This window comes from Gossypium arboreum, chromosome 12, assembly GCF_025698485.1.
Source record: "Gossypium arboreum isolate Shixiya-1 chromosome 12, ASM2569848v2, whole genome shotgun sequence".
NCBI classification, from domain to species: Eukaryota; Viridiplantae; Streptophyta; class Magnoliopsida; order Malvales; family Malvaceae; genus Gossypium; species Gossypium arboreum.
The window spans coordinates 118,632,684-118,650,955 of NC_069081.1; the positions used below are offsets into that span (position 1 = coordinate 118,632,684).

At 28.8% G+C, this 18,272-nt stretch overlaps 2 protein-coding genes across 2 annotated transcripts; both read right to left on the bottom strand.

Annotated features, from left to right (window-relative positions):
• Positions 1 to 242: 242 nt before the first annotated feature.
• LOC108478923 (transcription factor bHLH36-like) lies at positions 243 to 1,970 on the bottom strand. Its single transcript, XM_017781377.2, has 3 exons — positions 1,471 to 1,970; positions 1,043 to 1,384; positions 243 to 470 (listed from the first exon to the last, which is right to left on the bottom strand). The coding sequence occupies exons 1-3, from the start codon at positions 1,744 to 1,746 to the stop codon at positions 387 to 389; spliced, it is 702 nt and encodes a 233-aa protein (XP_017636866.1). The 5' UTR covers positions 1,747 to 1,970; the 3' UTR covers positions 243 to 386.
• Positions 1,971 to 15,457: 13,487 nt separating this feature from the next.
• Positions 15,458 to 16,707, bottom strand: LOC108478475 (transcription factor bHLH118). Its single transcript, XM_017780935.2, has 3 exons — positions 16,178 to 16,707; positions 15,745 to 16,089; positions 15,458 to 15,669 (listed from the first exon to the last, which is right to left on the bottom strand). The coding sequence occupies exons 1-3, from the start codon at positions 16,472 to 16,474 to the stop codon at positions 15,592 to 15,594; spliced, it is 720 nt and encodes a 239-aa protein (XP_017636424.1). The 5' UTR covers positions 16,475 to 16,707; the 3' UTR covers positions 15,458 to 15,591.
• Positions 16,708 to 18,272: the final 1,565 nt, after the last annotated feature.

Consider the following 18,272-nt stretch of genomic DNA (forward strand, 5'->3'; position numbering starts at 1 on the left):
TCTTTGTACTCTTCAGATATTCAGAATTTAGTCTGTCTATTTTATTTTTATAAATGTTGTCTACCTACTTTTGGAATTTAAAATTTAAATATTAAAATTATTCTATTAAATTTACTAATTTAACATTTTAAATTAAAAAATACTCACTTAAAATAAAAAGAATTATAATAAACTTGAATGTAAAAGTTTTGGCTTAACAATGAAATTAATCTGGTTGAATAACATGCAATGAATGTAAAAGAAATCCTAAATTAATGAAATGGAGCGTATCAGATTCACATATAATAATAATAATAATAATAATAATAATAATAATATACTGAGTGGAAAAAGACCAAACCTTACCCAAATACTAATAATGAGCAACAGCATACATGGATTACTAGCTAAGAAATTCGATTCAAGGATGAAATTTCTTCACTCAGTTTCTGTTCCAACCTAGGGAGATCCACCAATGTCAGATCAATGACCTATATAAAAGCTTGCACTTCATTAGCAACCTCAGAAACCATGAAAGAAAGGTTAAACTTTGCTATTAGGAAAGTTATGAATTTAATATTTATATTTTAATTTGATTAATTTTAGCTCCTGTTTTGATATTTTAGTTTTGACTCAAATAATAACGTTTAAGTCCGTTTGGTTGAATTCAATTACTAATAGTGTACTATGCGTACAATTATAGATTTAGTTCATATTCTCTAAGTGCATCATTCTAAGTCTTTATATTGTTCGTATTTTGAAATTTTAGTTTTAACACAAATGACGACAGTTGTTAATCCATTAACTGGATTATTAATTAGTAACTAGAAATAACAAGCTAATATAGCATTAGACATATAATATGTTTATTGCATTAGATTTTGAAAATAACAAAATTTAATGAATTTAATAGTTATTGTTTGATGAGAATCAGAATTCTAAATGACAAAATTAAAATATGAGGATTAAATCCATAATTTTCACAAAGCATACAGTGACTAATACCGTAATTTAACCTAAAAGAAAAGCCAGAAACCCTAAAGAGTCAATGAACAATTTATACCTCAGATTGGATAGTGTGAACCAGTCCTCCATTGATTCTAGTAGAAACACAGCTCACAACATCAAGTCCTTCCTGTACCAATAGTTCCAACACCCTCGATAAGGTCAAAGCTCCAGCACCAAAACCAGTGCTGATCACCAGTTCAACACCACCATCCAAAGACTGGTGAACCACAGCAGTACTTAAAACAGCTCCATCATAGCTCATCCCATGGTCAAAACCAGTCGAATTCAACACCTTTTTTAACTCATCTCTTTTGTAACTCAGTTCACTAACCCTCTTCTGCAAATATTTTATGTACATCACTGCCCCGTTCATATGATCTGATATTGCGCGCTTCCCCTAAAACCCCAAAAAGAAAAGGGTAAACCCCTAAACTCACAATCCAAAACCATTAATTTCATAAAAGATTTAAGCAAATTGATCACCTTGATGTACTCAAGGGGGAGAAGGTTTCTAAGAGAAGCATAAAGGGTAGCCATTTCTTGCCTCCTTTGTCTTTCAACATCTCTATGCATCAACTTCTTCTTTTCACCATTATCATCATCATCATCATTGCCTGCTGCTCCACTTCCCATGCTGCTATACAGATGAGTATTGCCACTGCCATCCATGGGAACAACATAATCCAACACCTTATCTTGTGGGGTTTCATTTTGAGGGTTGGGAATGGAAGGAAATTGGAACAAGAACAACTCATCCATGGCTTTGGTGTAAAGGTGTAAACACGGTTATGGACTTGGTGAAGCATTCATTTTCCCTTTTTTTGTTTTTTAATTCCCTTGTGTTTGATTGTTTCAACTTTTTTTCAGAGATTTGGGGTTTGGGGATTTGAGATATGGGGACAAGTTTTATGGGGGATACGTTGGTTAGGGTGTGAGATCTTTGAATGGGGCCTAAGATTTGAAGATTCCTTACAATATAATCCTCAATCAAGTATATAAGATCGACCAGGAATAACTTATATCCCTATATTATATCTAAAAGATTAGTGGTGAAGTAATAAAAATTTCTTATATAAATTTTATTAACACATTTTTAATTATTTTAACTAAAATAAATAAAACTATCATTATAATAATAGTATTTATATAATCAATTAATTCATAATACTAATTTAATTAGAGGTGTTTATTTTATGTGTAAAGGTGATAAGTAAGCCACCTAACCTGAATTAAAGAAAAAGAAAACAAAATATATAATGTGGATTTTGCCTTTAGTTTTATAAGCCTTGTATTTGAAGAAATAAAATAATATTATTGTTCTTCGTATTGAAAGCATGAAAGAAAAAGTCAAGGGTCCCTAAATCTTGATTATGATTCTTCCTAATTTTTATGTAAACAAAATCAATATATGATTACTTATGGTTTTTAATTTGTGTAGTAAATTTGTATTTTGATTTTTTTTAATTCAATTCTTTTATAAATTACTATATAATAATTATATTTTAGTTTCCATAAAATGAAATATTTTCTTTTTAGTCCTTTTAAATATGATAAGATTATAAATTAATACATAATTAACTTATATTTTGATCTATACAAAATTCATAATTAAATTTTAGCCCTCCTAAAAAATTATAATTATTATTTATTTATATATCTACTTGTAATTGTGCTAATAAACTAATTAAAAAGACGTTTCTTTCAATTGGAACTTCAAAAAAAGAAAAACTATCATTGGGAAAACGAAAGGCTACAATTGAATTCTACTCAATTCGTGATCACATCTTTTCATAATACGCTATCAATTACAATAATAATAAAAAACTATACGCCATCAATTAAAATGTATAATAACTTATTTAACCTTTTAATTAAAAAATTCGTTTTAATCCTTCATTTAATTAACCTTTAAACTTACATTTTCTTTTAATCATCCAAAATGGATGGAAACATAAACCCTTTTAACTTTGTTGATATGACATACACATAAATAGACACGTAAATGGCATGTCAACATTTAATTAATATTTTAAAATTTTAAAATTCATCAAAAACATATATAAAATTTATAAATTAAAAAATTAAAACTATTAAATAATTATAAAATATATATCTTTTAAATATTTTAAATTAAAAAATTTAATTAAATATTGTTGTGTCGTCTATGTGACAATCCACATGTATGTCACATTAGTAAAGTTAAAAACAATAAACTTTTCCATCCATTTTGAGTGATTTGACAAAAATTCAAGTTTAATGGCTAAAATAAGCGAAAATTAAATGGAAAACTAAAATAATTTTTTAGAATTGTATTTTTATATAATTTTATATAAAAATAAAAATATAATACATCTAAAATACTAAAAACATTAAAATAAATATTTCCCAACAAATTGAAAACAAATTAAAAATTATACAATAGTAACAAAATTAACAATAAAACAATAGTTATACAATATCTAAACAATAACAAACATAATAGTGAAATGATAGCAAAACAATAAAAAAATAACAATTTCTTTGTCTTTTTGTTAATTTGGGTCGGGCCAAACCTAGGCAAAAAAGTCTTACTCAATACCTGAACTACTTTTTAAAGGAACATTATTTTTTTGTTCAAACTCATTTTTTTATCTATATTTTTATCAAAATTTTCTCACTTTTAAGGCAGATACTGATCCGTTCCATGGACAAGAATATGTTCAACAATGTGATTTATTTTTTATTCTTTTGGTTTAATTTGACTATATAGTTGAAATTCATTTTTTAAAATTATATAAATTAGTTTAAATTAGTTATGAAATTAATTTAAATTGATTTTGACTGATGATAATTTCAGGATATTTTATTTGTCTAGTTTAATTTTTTTAGAACTCCGAAAAGATTTATGTTAACCTTGTAAAATTAAAAATTGAAATATATTTTGATTTTATATTTTAAAATTTTTTTATCTTTGAAATTTAAATTTTTACTCCATTTATTAATATCACAAATTTTTTTATTAAATTCACTAACATAATTTTTAAATTAAAAAATACTCAACATTATCAAATTATTATTGATTCTTTTCTTCTTTACAATCACTTTTATCCTGGTTTGATTATAGATAGACACGTGTTGATATTAGAAGATGCATGATTAGAAAAGGACTCAAAGCTGCTCTAACCTTTTTTTTCTCGGAAAGTTAAAACTTATACTATTATTTTATTAGTTAAGTGTTTTATTAAATTGTTATTAGTCTAAATTAAATTATTAATTTAATTGTTAAATTATAAAAATATTTTTTCGTAATTAAAATGATTTATATTATTAGAAATTATTTTATTTTATTTTATTTTAAAAATCACTAAAAATATACATACGATGGTAATCCAAATTAATTATATTAATAAAAGTTTTAATTTACTAATTAGTTAAATTTTTATTTTTATATATTTATACATTTTAATTTTAATTATGTACACTTTATTACTTTCATTAGTTGTTAATATTAATAATATATTTGATTGACTTGATGTTACAAGTTAACTCGACACCAACTAAAATTAATAACAACATAATAATACACAATTAAATCTAATTTTTTAATTTTAATTATTATACATATTTCATGTGCATTATTTATCATATGTTAGGATTATTATAATAAAAATTAAATTAATATAAAGTATAGTAAATAAAAAGAGATAAATTTTATTTATATTATACATACGCATATTCACAGTTCACACATCATAATCATGATTATAGTTGATAAAATTTGAACTAATTACTTAAAAAGAACCAAAACTTTGGCCATAACTAATAATGGTAAAGTTTCATGGACAAGGCACCCATTGCTTTAAGCATGATGTGAAAGGTGGACTCAGCTTTTTCAAGCTTTGGAAAATATATATATATAATATTAATTCTGGAAAATACACGTGGTTTTAGTTTGATTTTTAAACTTGTAAAAGAATTTAAATAACAGTGATATAAATAATATTTATTGATTTTTTTAATGTAGTATATGTGTTAATTTTTTTAATTCTATATTTGTATTTAATAAAATTTATATATTTTTGTACTAAAAAATAACAGTTAATTTTTTAGTATTTGATTCAGGTTTAGAGCTGATTTGGTGAAAATTAATTGTCAACTAAATGATGAGGTAATGGATCGTAAAGTGTGGATTCACGACAAGGTATGGGTATTCTCAGTTAAAAAGTTATCGCAATTGCTAGCTTATGATGGAATGAAAGCTGTTGAATTCCTGTTTAATAGAATTTGGAGTCTAAAAGTTCCTCCAATGGTGCGTAACTTCTTGTGGATGTTGGTGATTAATCGCAATCCAACAAAAGATTTTTTGATAAGCCATGGGATACAAATTGATTCATCAAATAGGGGCTACCCATGGTGTGATAGAGTTTTCGAAAATACTAACCATTTGTTTTTTGAATGTTTGTTTATCAAAAGTTTCTCGTCTTGCATTTTTAGCTTGTGGGATTTAGTATGGAAGGATGTAGCAAATGTTGATGAATTCTATTCTGTGTGTTGGAGTATGAAGTTGATAGGTATTGAAAAGAGTTTACAGTTATTGGTAATTGCAGCTTCGTGTTGGATAATACGGCTAGTTCGAAACAAGGTGTTTGAAAGGTCGGTGGCTACAATTGATTCTTTAGTCTTTCAATCAAAAAGGAGATCATTGATGTGGGCTAGATCAGTACATGATTGTATATTTTCAGAGGTTGATTGGTGGGGACGGCCTAAGGATTGCAAGTCAGGCAGAAAATTGGGAAGGGATAGGGATTGTGTTTGGGATCCTACTCCTACGGGTTGGTTGAAATTTAACATGGTTGGAGTTGTTGTGGAGGAGGTTGCGGGCTGTGAAGGGGTGTTCAGGGAAAAAAAGGAGTGGTCTCGGCTCTTTTTTTGGGTAAATGTGGTGCTTGAGTGGAGCAAGTGGTAGTAATGGCTATTAAAGTTGCAACAGTGATTTTTATTGATTTGATGCGGAAGGTAAAAGTTCCTTTGATTATAGAGTTTGAATTGAGTACACCGCAGCAAAATTGACTTTTAGCGGCGTTTTTTAAGGTCTTTAGCGGCGTTTTTACAAGCGCCGCAAAAAACGTAGCTATAGATGGCGCCACTAAAGTTTGTGGCGTTTATTTAAAAAAAAACGCTGCTAAAGGTCTTGACCTTTAGCGGCGCTTTTTCCGCAAACGCCACTAAAGACCAAGACCTTTAGCGGCGCTTTTCCCGCAAACGCCGCTAAAGACCAAGACCTTTAGCGGCGCTTTTCCCGCAAACGCCGCTAAAGACCATGACCTTTAGCGACGCTTTTCCCGCAAACGCCGCTAAAAATCATAACCTTTAGCGGCACTTTTTTTGAAAACACCACTAAAGAACATATCTTTTAAAAAATTTTATTAAATAATATTTATTTTTATGATAAATATTATATTATGTTTTATTTTTGAAATTTGAACTTTAAACTATATACTTTTAAGGATAAATAAAAAAATATTAATTAAAATAAATTTTCTATTAAAATTTTAACTTTAAAACTAAAATTTAAATTTAGAATTTAAATATTATGTTTAAATAATAGAAGCTACAAAACTAGTAATAATTAACACTACAAAGCTCGTAATAATTAACCAACATGGTTAAAAAAGCTAGTACACAAGGCAGCTACAAAACCCTATTTCCATAACAAAAAATTCAAGTTCCAACTAAGATGAATGACCATGGAATGCAACATTAAATAACATTCCACTTGAAGAAGTGCTAAGCCTCGGCTTTTCCAGCTTGAAAAGATTGAATCCTCTGCCGCACCTTCAATATCTAAATGATGCAAAACCAAATGATCAGATACATCGTCACTTTGACAGATAAATCTAGTTATAATCTATTATCCACACCGAGGTGCCTGGATACTAGACTCTAGAGTTTGATATTAAGAGGACACAAACATTTTCTGGTGGTTTTACAATATAATTCAACACAATTTGATTTCATATCTAGAGGACATTAATAGAAATTCATACTGATGGTTGTTATTCCAGTTTAAGAGATATAAACTTCCATAAAACCCAAAAATCATATGGATTCATGTAAAAAGCATATGGTAAATGCTAATAGAATTAGTTAAAATATTGCATGATGTCTGCTAATGAAAAAGAGGATAACCTTAACATCATTTTAAAGATCAGCCAGCATGCAATAAAGCACATAATGGAGCACAAAACTTATAGTGAAGGTAGAAAAGATATACCTCCAATGATTCTGGTAGAAATTGTCCAATTGGTAGATAGGCTTCTTCATTCGCTTCTTAACCTAGTAAAAGCAACAAGAGAACATTTAACAGTGTTGAAGTCCACTTTTTTTTAGAATATCTACGACTACTTCACTCATTTTACATGTTTTTTCTTTTCTTTTTTTATTTTATTTTACAAACTACGTACTTATTGGAAGGAACAATTGATATTCAAAGTACTAAAGTTGGTATAAACTAGTAAATTTTGCTTATAAAAGTAGACTGCAAATCCCATCAAACTCCAATGTTCAACCCCAGTTCCTACCTATCTCCCTTTGCTGCACACTCCTAACAAAATTTCTGCAAAACCAACATTAATTCATCCAAATTTAGACACTCTATTCATAAATTCAATTTTAAACTTAACTTGCGTATGTATTTAAAATTTGGTCCAATATGTTAAGTTGATTAAAGTTCTTTTCTATGAGAAGATAATGTAAAAGGATTGCAAATGTCTATAAATGCCGGATAAATTTATGTTTTTTTTTCTTGTACTCCTTCCATGATTACTATTATTCGCAAAGGTTGCTTGTAATAAGAAAACTAGAGTAAGGAACCAAGAAAAGGAAGGAAAAATATTCTTACTCCCATGGAATATCGCCTGCAATCAGCCATTCTCCTTCTTTGTCCTGGTAGGTGAGAATACAATCATCTTCATCACATTTTTTGTCTGTTCATGACAGGAAAAAGAAAAAAGCAAGCTGAATATTGAGATTTTTGGTATTCTTTTATCTTTTGAGGAATTTATGTATATAATCAATGACTTTACCTTTGGCAAACATGGTGATCAAGGAGTTGGTAAGTGATTGATAGGAGTGATAAAGCTTTATATCAATCTTTCTTGTTTTTGATATTCTGTTCTTGCAGTGCTTTGTCCTGCATATGGAACAAATCAAGCAAGCTCAAGTTCATAATTTCATATATATGCTACTTAATATTCAAGACAGAAAAAAAATCGAAAACATTATATATATTTCTTGTTAGTTCATTAATATTAAACAACTCGGCTTTATTATATCTGTAATTTAAAATTGGACTTAATGGCAGCAGGTGAAACAAGAAACATATTTTGTTAAGCGTCATCATAAACCAACGTGCTTTAACATATAATAATAATAATAATAATAATAATAATAATAATTGTCACCAATATTCTAAGTATATCGTACAAAAATTATTTATATATGTAATACCGAAAATTTTTACAGTAAAATATTATCCGTGATATAGTAAAATAAGGAAATAAAGTGACAAAAAGGGAATTTTCGAGTGATGTCAATATTGAGAAGTATATTATGATATATTAATTCAAGAAAGGACTAAATTGCAAAGATGAGAAAAGTCTTGTTGCACAAGAGTAAATACTCAAAATTTAAGGGGTTAAAGTGTAAATATAAAATATTTGAAGGACTAATGGTGCAAATATTTTAAGGGTGGAATGATCTAGAAACCAAGAAAAATTGATGAATTAGGACCAAATTGAATAGGTAAAAAAATTATGAGGGACTAAATCGCAATTTTACTAAATTAAGTGATGACTCAATGATGGAATTCTAAAAGATCATGAAGAGAAAAATGGTCAATTAGTAAGAGAGAGAATTCTAGAATGTAATGATTATGTTGATGATATTTTAAATTAATTAATTAGATAATATTATTTTATTAATATTTTATGAGATGTTTATTATTATTATATTATTATTTATTTAGTATAAAAGGAAGGAAAGATGAAGAATTATCAACACATTTCCTTTCCCATGCAAACTAACGTAAGATAAGAAGAAGAAAAGAAGTTTGCTTTCTTTACAATTTAGTCCTTCCACCAAAAATTCATTATTTTCACCTAAAAATTGAAAGAATTTCCATAGCCATCAAGAGAGAAAGATAGCAAGGAGATGATGGGGAGCAAGAATATCAAGTTGGATTCAAGAAATCGAAGCTGGAGGAGAGAGAAAAATCAAGTTAAAGATTGAAGTCAATAAGAAAAGGTAAGTACATCAAGATTTCAATATGTTTTTAAGTTTGTTATTATTGATAAAGCATGGAAATAATGTTATAGTAGAGTTTTCTTACATAAGGTCCTATGTTTTTGATATGTTAGTGAAGAAAAAAATAAGAGAAAGTGATTAGAAATGGTGTAGAATAAGAAAATAAGGATGTTATAACATGGTAATTAATATCTTGTACTAAAACAGTTTTGGACAGCAGCAGTAGTCTAACTTTGAAAAATCATCAAAAATTATAGAAATCTAATTATAGGATGAATAAAATATGAAATTAAAGCTTATTAAGTCTAGTTTCTTATAGAAGAAATTATGTAGGAAATGGAATTCTAAATCATGAGATATGATGAATTTTGTGAGACAAGGTTAGAATGATTTCGGGTTCCCCTGTTCTGAATTTGAAAAATCATAAAAAAATTGGATAAAAATAATTAGGGGCTTAAATTTATATGTTTAGAATCCTGAATGAGTATATTTTCAATAGAAACAAATATGAATATCATTCGAATTCTGTACAAGGAGATAATTAATTTTTAGTGAAGAAGGGTCACAACTGTTAGACAGCAGAATAGGGGTAACTTTAAAGAATAAACTGTACTTATTTACTAAACCAAAAATTTTGAAAATTTTATGGTAAGAAGATATATGAGTCTAGTTTCAAGTAAAATTATCTGATCTTAATTTTGAGTCCTATAGCTCCAGATATAAATAATTTAGTGACTATGACACAGATGGACAGCTTAAATATTCATAAAAGTAAATAATAAAGATTATAGATAATGTTACTTACAAGTGTGCTACATAAATGAAGGATGTGGAATGGAGAGGAGGAGGAGGAAAACATATATGAATATTCATTAAGCATGGCTAATTTGCATATTTTAGGCTTAGGGACTAAATTGAATAAAAGTAAAACTTTATGGGTAATTTTGTAAAAATGTCAGAAATGACCAAATTGCATGAAATGGGTTATTTTATTATTTAAATTACAAAATTGAATGAAATTATTAATTTAGTTCAAGATCGGGGGAAAACATGTTTTAGGGATTAAATTGAAAAGTGTTGAAATTATGGAAAATTCTGATATTTTATAGAATTCATGGACTGTTATCAATATATATATGAGAATAATAGCTGGAAATAAGGATTAAATTGCAAGAATTTTATTTTCCTGACCCTAAGGACGAAATCGTCATTAATTAAAAGTTTAGGGGGAAAATGGTAATTTTGCCTAGAGCATTAATTAAATGCATTAGAAGATGAAATGAATGAAAATGATGATCAAATTTATTTATAAAGATTCGGACGACTCAAATATGAGACTTGATCGTGGAAAAGAAAAGATATCGGATTAATGAAATTATAAACACAAACAAGTAATGAGGTAAGTTTGTGTAACTTGAATTGTATTTTAAATACTTGAAATATGTGGTTATGTGATGAAAATATGATTTGAATGTTCAATTCATGATATTTGATGAAATATTGATAATACTCGATATAAATTGAAAATAAATCCCATTGAATGAAAGGAAAATTCGATGGATCTCGAAAAGGAATTGACGGTAAAAGGATCTAGCAGGACGGGTGATCCTATCTGATATAGCCCTCCCGAAAAATACGTGTAAAATGGATTTAGCCCGGACGAGTAATCCGAATTAGGGTCTGAATTTAGCCTAGACTGGTAATTCAGATCCAAGCTCATTAGAGTAATTGTCGTTGCAGGGGATTTAGCCTAGACTGGTAATCCCGACAATACTCTATGAGTTTATATTATAGGGGATTTAGCCTGGACTGGTAATCCCACTGTAAGGATGAGGTTTGCGGGAGTGTGCTCTCTGATATGAAATGTGTAAGACCATGGTTGAAAGATACCATGGCAACCTGATATGAAATGTGTAAGACCATGGTTGAAAGATACCATGGGAACGTGATATGAAATGAACAAGACCATGGTTGAAAGATACCATGGCAACATGACAGAAAATGAGTAACACCATAGTTCAAAGACACTATGGCATCATGTCAAAGATAAATAAGACCGTGCATGGGAGACGCTCTAACATCTGTTGAATAATTGATATCCAGGTAATATGTATCAGATGACGAATGGTTATATGAAATAATTATGAATATAGATAAACGAAATAAGTATAAGTACATGGAATATAATTTATGTTAAGTTTGATATAAGCTATTACCGGAATAAATATACATAAAATTTATGGAAATGATGGAGCATGAAATATTGATATAATGAAATGAATGATATATGCTTATGAAGAAACAGTAAGAGCATGATATGTTTCATGACATGTACATATATGATTATCTTTTATATGTTGATACAAGGAAATTATGTAAGTTGAGACTATTATTAAACTCAAGTGCGATATGTCGAGAAAATAGATATATCAATGTTGAATTTATATGAGATATGTGCAAGTATACTAACAATGTTGCTATTTGATGCTTATACAAGTGTCAAACTGTTGATTGAATGGTAATATATTTATTTATATGATGCATTGAATCGGTAAGTATTTAAATTTTTTTTAGTGATCAGTAAATGGTAGTAATGCTCTGAAACCCTATTCTGGCAGCAGATACGGGTTAGGGGTGTTACAATATACATATATATTCACGGGACTTTCCTATTTCATATAAATTGATATGAATTAATAAAAAATGATGAGAAACAATTGCTTGCCACCGGATCGATAGATGTCAGCTTCAACAATAACTGCTGTTTACACTTGAAAACTCTAGCATAAACAACTGCAACAAATTATTACAAATTTTGTTAAAATAAATAAATAAACAGATAGGTAGATATGATACAAGAGACACTACCACACAATTCACTAAAGCCCCTTAAAGATTCACATATTATAAACATCACCTGTCACGTGAATTATAACACTAACATAACAAATACAAATGGGCGATGGGGAAAATAAGAATCCTCGCCCCGGAAATGAAAAAAAAGATATTCAAAAATTCAAAAAAGTAAAACCATTGTTATCCATTTTTTTTGTTTCAATACAATTACAATAAAAAAAAAACTTAAAATGTAAGACAATCCTTGTGACCATCTATTTGTTTTCAATGACAAATTCTTTGATTTTTTGATTGAACATAAAAATAAAAAAATGAGCAGTTCTAAATTCTATAAGGTTAAATAAAAATTTGATTGATCATTTGATATAATTGCTATGCTTAGTGTGCGACTCGTTGGGTTTTTTAGGCTTAGGATTCAAAAAAAATGGGCGGACCACAGTATAAGCTAATAACTATAGCACTAATAACCAACTCATCGCTTCGGATTATCTGGATCCAAAGAATCAGTCAAGATATGATATATTGGTCATATCATCATAGGTAAGGCAAAGCGCTTTCTTTTAAGATCCTTTCAATTGGTGAGAATCCGTTACAATTTGATTCAATCTTCTCTTGCCTACTCAAATTCTATATTTTTGACACCGACGAAACTAATCACACAATATTCACTGAAAGTCTTATATAACGCATGCCGATGTTGCCACCGACAAACGTTTGACTTTGACTATTAAATAATAAATAGACTGATATATTTTTTGCGGCGTTTTTCAAAAGCGCCGCTAAAAGCTCGACCTATAGTGGCATTTTTCCAGAAGCGCCACTAAAACCTCGACCTATAGCTGCGTTTTTCCAGAAGCGCCGCTAAAACCTCGATCTATAGCGCCGTTTGGACCAAAAAAGCCGCTATTGCTGAATTTTTTGCGGCGTTTTATTGCAAACGCCGCTAATATATAATATTTGCGGCATTTTTTATCCAAACGCCACTAAAGCCCTGTTTTCTTGTAGTGGTAGTGTTTCTAATTGGTTGAAGTATAGATGTTTACGACCATGGTCAGTAAGAAATTTATTTGTGGATATTGAAGGAGGATTATGACATTTAGTGGAGATAAAGTTTGTGGTCACAAATAGTCAGAAGAATGGTATGTCTAATTCATTGGCAAACGTTGGACTATCCAAGAATCACATTTTTAAAGCTTATTGGTAATCTGTTATTTCTTGGTGATTTGTATTAGTGCAGTCTACTTGTTGTTATATTTCTTTGTAGGTTGTACTGCTGTTTTTTGCAGCTCTGTCGATCATACATGAGCTGGGAGTTTTTTATTACACCATTTTGCTTGTAATCAATTGATATTAGATTAGATTTTTTAATGATTTTGTTAATAGAATAAATTTAGTGTTAATTGTGAATTCTCATCAAACTAACTTTAAAACTTGAATTAAACATTAAAAATTAACATTGTTATCTTCGGTACCAAAATATATAACTTTTGTCCAATATAAATATTACATTAGACCAAAAATAACACATAAACTTAAGTATCAAATTTACATTAAGCCTGTAATTTTTATATATTTTTATAATTTTACTTTGCTTGTTGAAAATATTTATAACTTATATTAATCTATTGTAATTTCAGTCTCTCAAGTGAGGTCCTAAGACTTCAAAATATTATGTGTAATTTAGATTATATTCTAGTTTAAATTTAATAATATTTGAAATTTTTTCCAAATGTATTTTGATTAATAGTCTGTTTATTATAAAATCATATTGATTATTATTTTGTATATGCATTATATTTTAATCTTATTTATAACTATACAAATATTATTATAATTTGATACAATGACAGCAAAACCATTTGAGCTCAAAAAAATAAAAATCCTATTTTTTTAATCCCTATTTTTTCTATATTTTCTATTTTTGAAAAAAACAAATGATAAATTTCTAATTTCATCTGTGGAGTTTATGAAGAAATTCTACGTTATTAGACTTACTATTTATTTTTAAAAGAACTTTAAAGAATACAACCATAAAAAATATGCACACCAGAGTCAATGAAATCAAGAACCAAGAGCAAAGCAGATGGAGGCATTAAACTATATAGTGAAATACAATTCATAGAACAATGATTGACGTATATAGATGCATGCATGAATCCATCCATCCATATCCATCCATCCAAGTGCTATATATACATTAAGGCTGAAAAAGTTTGAATGCTTCTAAGCATGTATATGTGCAGTAATGCATGTAAAGTAATTCATTATTATAACAACAATGAATCCTGAAATAGCTTTTCTGATTTGATTTTGTTCCCTATAAATCGAGCTGTCAGATCTTTCAACAAAAATAAAAATTAAAAAGGTGGAGATTATGGGTGAGCTGGCCAAGATTATGGGTGAGGTTATAACAACAAAGCATGTACTTGGAACCTTCTTTTAATTTTCATGAATGAACAGATCATTGATGAGGAATATCAAAACAACACAAGATCCTTATGGCTCCTATACATATACTATTTATTTATATATACGTACGTATGTACTGTAAGTGCGTATTCCATTAATTAGCTTGGCTGGCGGCACCACACATTACCCAATTATTCAAGTTACTGATGAAATATATATATATACACATACATATACATAATTACTATAACGTAAGTGATGGTCTATATAAGTTCATACAATATTAATTAATGGAGCATATTATGAACATACTATAAAAAAACAAATATAACAGCTATAATTTTAACAAATAACATCTTGTAACTCACTGAATAACCTTTCATGATGGGGTAAAATGTGACATGTCGCCAGCAAAGTTAAATTAATTGAAAACATACATATAAAACTAGCAGGAGCATTGAGTTCATTCACTAAAACACTATCAACAAAAGTTCACAGCTAATATTTCTATTAAGGAACTCCAAATCGAGAGATACTTTTTTGGGACAACCACAAAGTATTTTCTATGACCATTTTAAGTTTTATTAAGGAATTAATTCTTTCGAGATTCAAATCAACTAAAGAGAAACTTTTCTTTGTAATCACAAGTTACCTTTCATGACTATTGTACGATCCATGGATACTAATCTTTTCATAGTTTATGGTTATCCCCCTCAACAATATCGTTACAAAAAACCAACAAATAGAAACTTTTGAGTATATATACTTTTAAACAAAATAATGCAGTATCTATATGTTAACTTACCATTGACCTTACCAACCAAGTTGCTATACCTTTGGCACTTTCATTTTGGGTCTTATCAGATGAAGCAGTACAATGCTGCAAAGAAGCTTAGTTAGAAGAAAAATTATTATACACATATTTTCCAAATAAAAACATTTTCTCCTTCCATTGATATTGTTCATTAAAACTCCAACACTGCAGTAAGTCAATATATATATAAGCCAATGGTGAAAAGATCAAATCCCTACGAAACCTAAATAATACATAAATGGTTAATTTTTAGTTACTTCACTAGATTGGGGTAATTTCTGTTGCAGCCTTGATATGTTAACACTTGTCGGATCATTAACCTGTATGAAATGAAATTCCATGAGTAAAACAAAAACCCTAACATTATTTTCTACAAAAAACAAAACAAAACTCACCTCGGTTTGGATGGTATGAAACAAAAATTCTTCTGATTTGGTAGAAAAACAACTAACAACACGAAGTCCTTCATCAACAAGAACAGCCAACACTCTTGATAAAGACAAATCTTGGTCTTCAACGCCACAACGGAACATGATCTCAATACCTATCAAACATGGTCGGATTATGAAACAATGATTCGAAATTGAAGCAGCAGCTGGTTTGGTTCTTGAACCAACACTTGCTAAGTCAGACACTCTCTTCAGTTCATGTCTTTTAGCATCAAGGTCCTTGACTTTCTTCTCCAAATGTTTTATATAATTCACTGCTTCGTTCATTTGATCCGACATCGACCGCTTTCCCTAAAAATTTCAACTATTCACAAAGTGGCAAAACCCCAGGAAATTTAACATAGTTATGAGAAAGGTTTTTTTTTTTTTTTTGGTTTACCTTGATGTATTCACCAGGGAGAAGGGATCGAAGTGAAGCATAAAGGGAAGCCATATCTTGTCTCCTTTGCCGTTCAATCTCTCTATGTAGCTTTTGTTTCTTGTATTTATCACTACCGGCGCCGCCCTCCATATGACAGATTTTCCGGCCGCGGTTTTTCACCGTGGGATTTGATATTATAGGGTTGGATTCCACCACTACGGTGTGACCAGTGATCGGATCTTGTGGGATTTTGTGTTGTTTGGTATGGGAGAAAATCTGATACACCAGGTCATCGCTTTGGTGTAAAGGAAACATATTGCTCAATGATAATTATTCAAGAATTAAAGCTTTTTTTTTTAAATTTTGTCTGTTGATCACCAGAAATAATGGAAGAAAAGAAAGAGATATTGATCATTCTTCAATGGGAAAAAAAAAGAATCTTTTCTGCAAATTCTTTTTTTCAAATTATTTTTTTCCCCCTTAGAATAAACTAAAGCAATTATGGAAAATGACCTCACCGGCCACTGTTAATCAAATGAAGAAATTCTGTTGTTACTCTATGTATAAGTTGTGTATTTATTGTTTGTACTCTAATTTGTTAATTTTAATATTTATATTTTTTAAATTTCGAAATTTCATATATAACACAAATTATCATTGTTAAAGTTGTTAGGTGAAATTATTCTATTAGTGTCATACTTTGTGTACCCTGTGAATTCAATCATCTACGAACACTTCTTCCAACCATTTGTTGGTCAATTTTATAATTTCAATTTTGACTTAAGTTGTTAAATTCATTAACTAAAATGACTTATCTTTTTGTAAGTATTATGCAAAAATATCAAGCTCATGTGATATTATATAAGAAAACTTCACTTTAACTAAAATTTAGGGTAAACTACACTCGATGTCACTAAATTATTAGTAAGTTTACGTATTAATCACTCAACTTCAAAAAGTTACAAAATGGTCACAAAACTATTTGAAAGTTTTCAATTAAGTTATTGAAATGTTAAAATTGTTGTTGTATGGCCTCTTCTGTTTGCACTGCTTGTACCAATCGAAAGCTTTCATTCCCTTTTTATTCTATAGTTTAGTTTTTTTTTTAATGAAACTTTGAATGTCACGAATCTGCGAACTAAAATTCAAACAATTTTCTTCTTCGATCTCTAAGGTATGTTCTTCTACTCATCGGTGGGTATTAATCCGTTGTACCAATTGTCGAATCATCATTTGGAGCTAGAGGTGCCCATGGGCTGAGCTGAAGCTCGATTCCAAAATATTTTTCAAGCCGGCCCTCGACGCCCAAAAAGCCAATTTTACTATTAAAAATTAATAAAATATAAAAACATATTTTCTAGTTACTATTTGATATATTTTTATAATTAATTTTTAACTTTAAAAATAATTTTTTATTATTTAAATTAAATTCAGTTCTGCCCGACCCGACCCGTAAGTGCAAAATTTTGTGTCCAAGTATTGGGTCGAGAGAGCTACCAGACCATTGGACAAGTCTACTTGGAGCTCGAACTTTAAAAAGAAAAAAAATTTAACAACTCAATTACTTAAATAAATACATTCCAATAGTTTGTTCACTTAAATAAAACCTTGCATATAGTTCAATAATTATTTTATAACTTTTTAAAATTGAGTGACCAAAACATAAACTTCCTATTAATTTAATGACCTTAAGCATAGTTTATTCAATTAAAAATTAGGGTTGAAAGGTACTGTAGCTTTATATTTTGTAACCCCACTTATTTGCATTCACACAATGAAGGCCTATCTTTACCGTAGGATATTATGACCGGATATGATATTCTAAAATATTTAGAACTTGAATGGAGTGCCCCATGAGAAAGATGTAATTAAATAATTAATAAATTACTTTTAGTTAGACTTTATATGGTTTCTAGAGGGCAAATTTTATTTAAAATTAGTATAAATGTAAGTATACTTTGTGAATTTACGCTACTACAACCATATTCATGTATTATAATCAAAATATATAACACGTGACTCGATGAATATGATATAAAATTGAAGTATGTAATGAATGTAGGGTAGAAATATATATTATATATGATCTTGACCTTTTACATAATTATCTTTT

Excerpts from the sequence above, each read along its gene's own strand:
- LOC108478923 (XM_017781377.2), bottom strand. The coding sequence starts at position 1,746 with ATGGATGAGTTGTTCTTGTTCCAATTTCCTTCCATTCCCAACCCTCAA. Across the intron at positions 1,385-1,470 it reads TCCCCCTTGAGTACATCAAG|GGGAAGCGCGCAATATCAGA; the intron begins GTGATCAATTTG and ends TTGGGGTTTTAG. Across the intron at positions 471-1,042 it reads TTCACACTATCCAATCTGAG|GTCATTGATCTGACATTGGT; the intron begins GTATAAATTGTT and ends GCTTTTATATAG.
- LOC108478475 (XM_017780935.2), bottom strand. The coding sequence starts at position 16,474 with ATGTTTCCTTTACACCAAAGCGATGACCTGGTGTATCAGATTTTCTCC. Across the intron at positions 16,090-16,177 it reads TCCCTGGTGAATACATCAAG|GGAAAGCGGTCGATGTCGGA; the intron begins GTAAACCAAAAA and ends TGAAATTTTTAG. Across the intron at positions 15,670-15,744 it reads TTCATACCATCCAAACCGAG|GTTAATGATCCGACAAGTGT; the intron begins GTGAGTTTTGTT and ends CATTTCATACAG.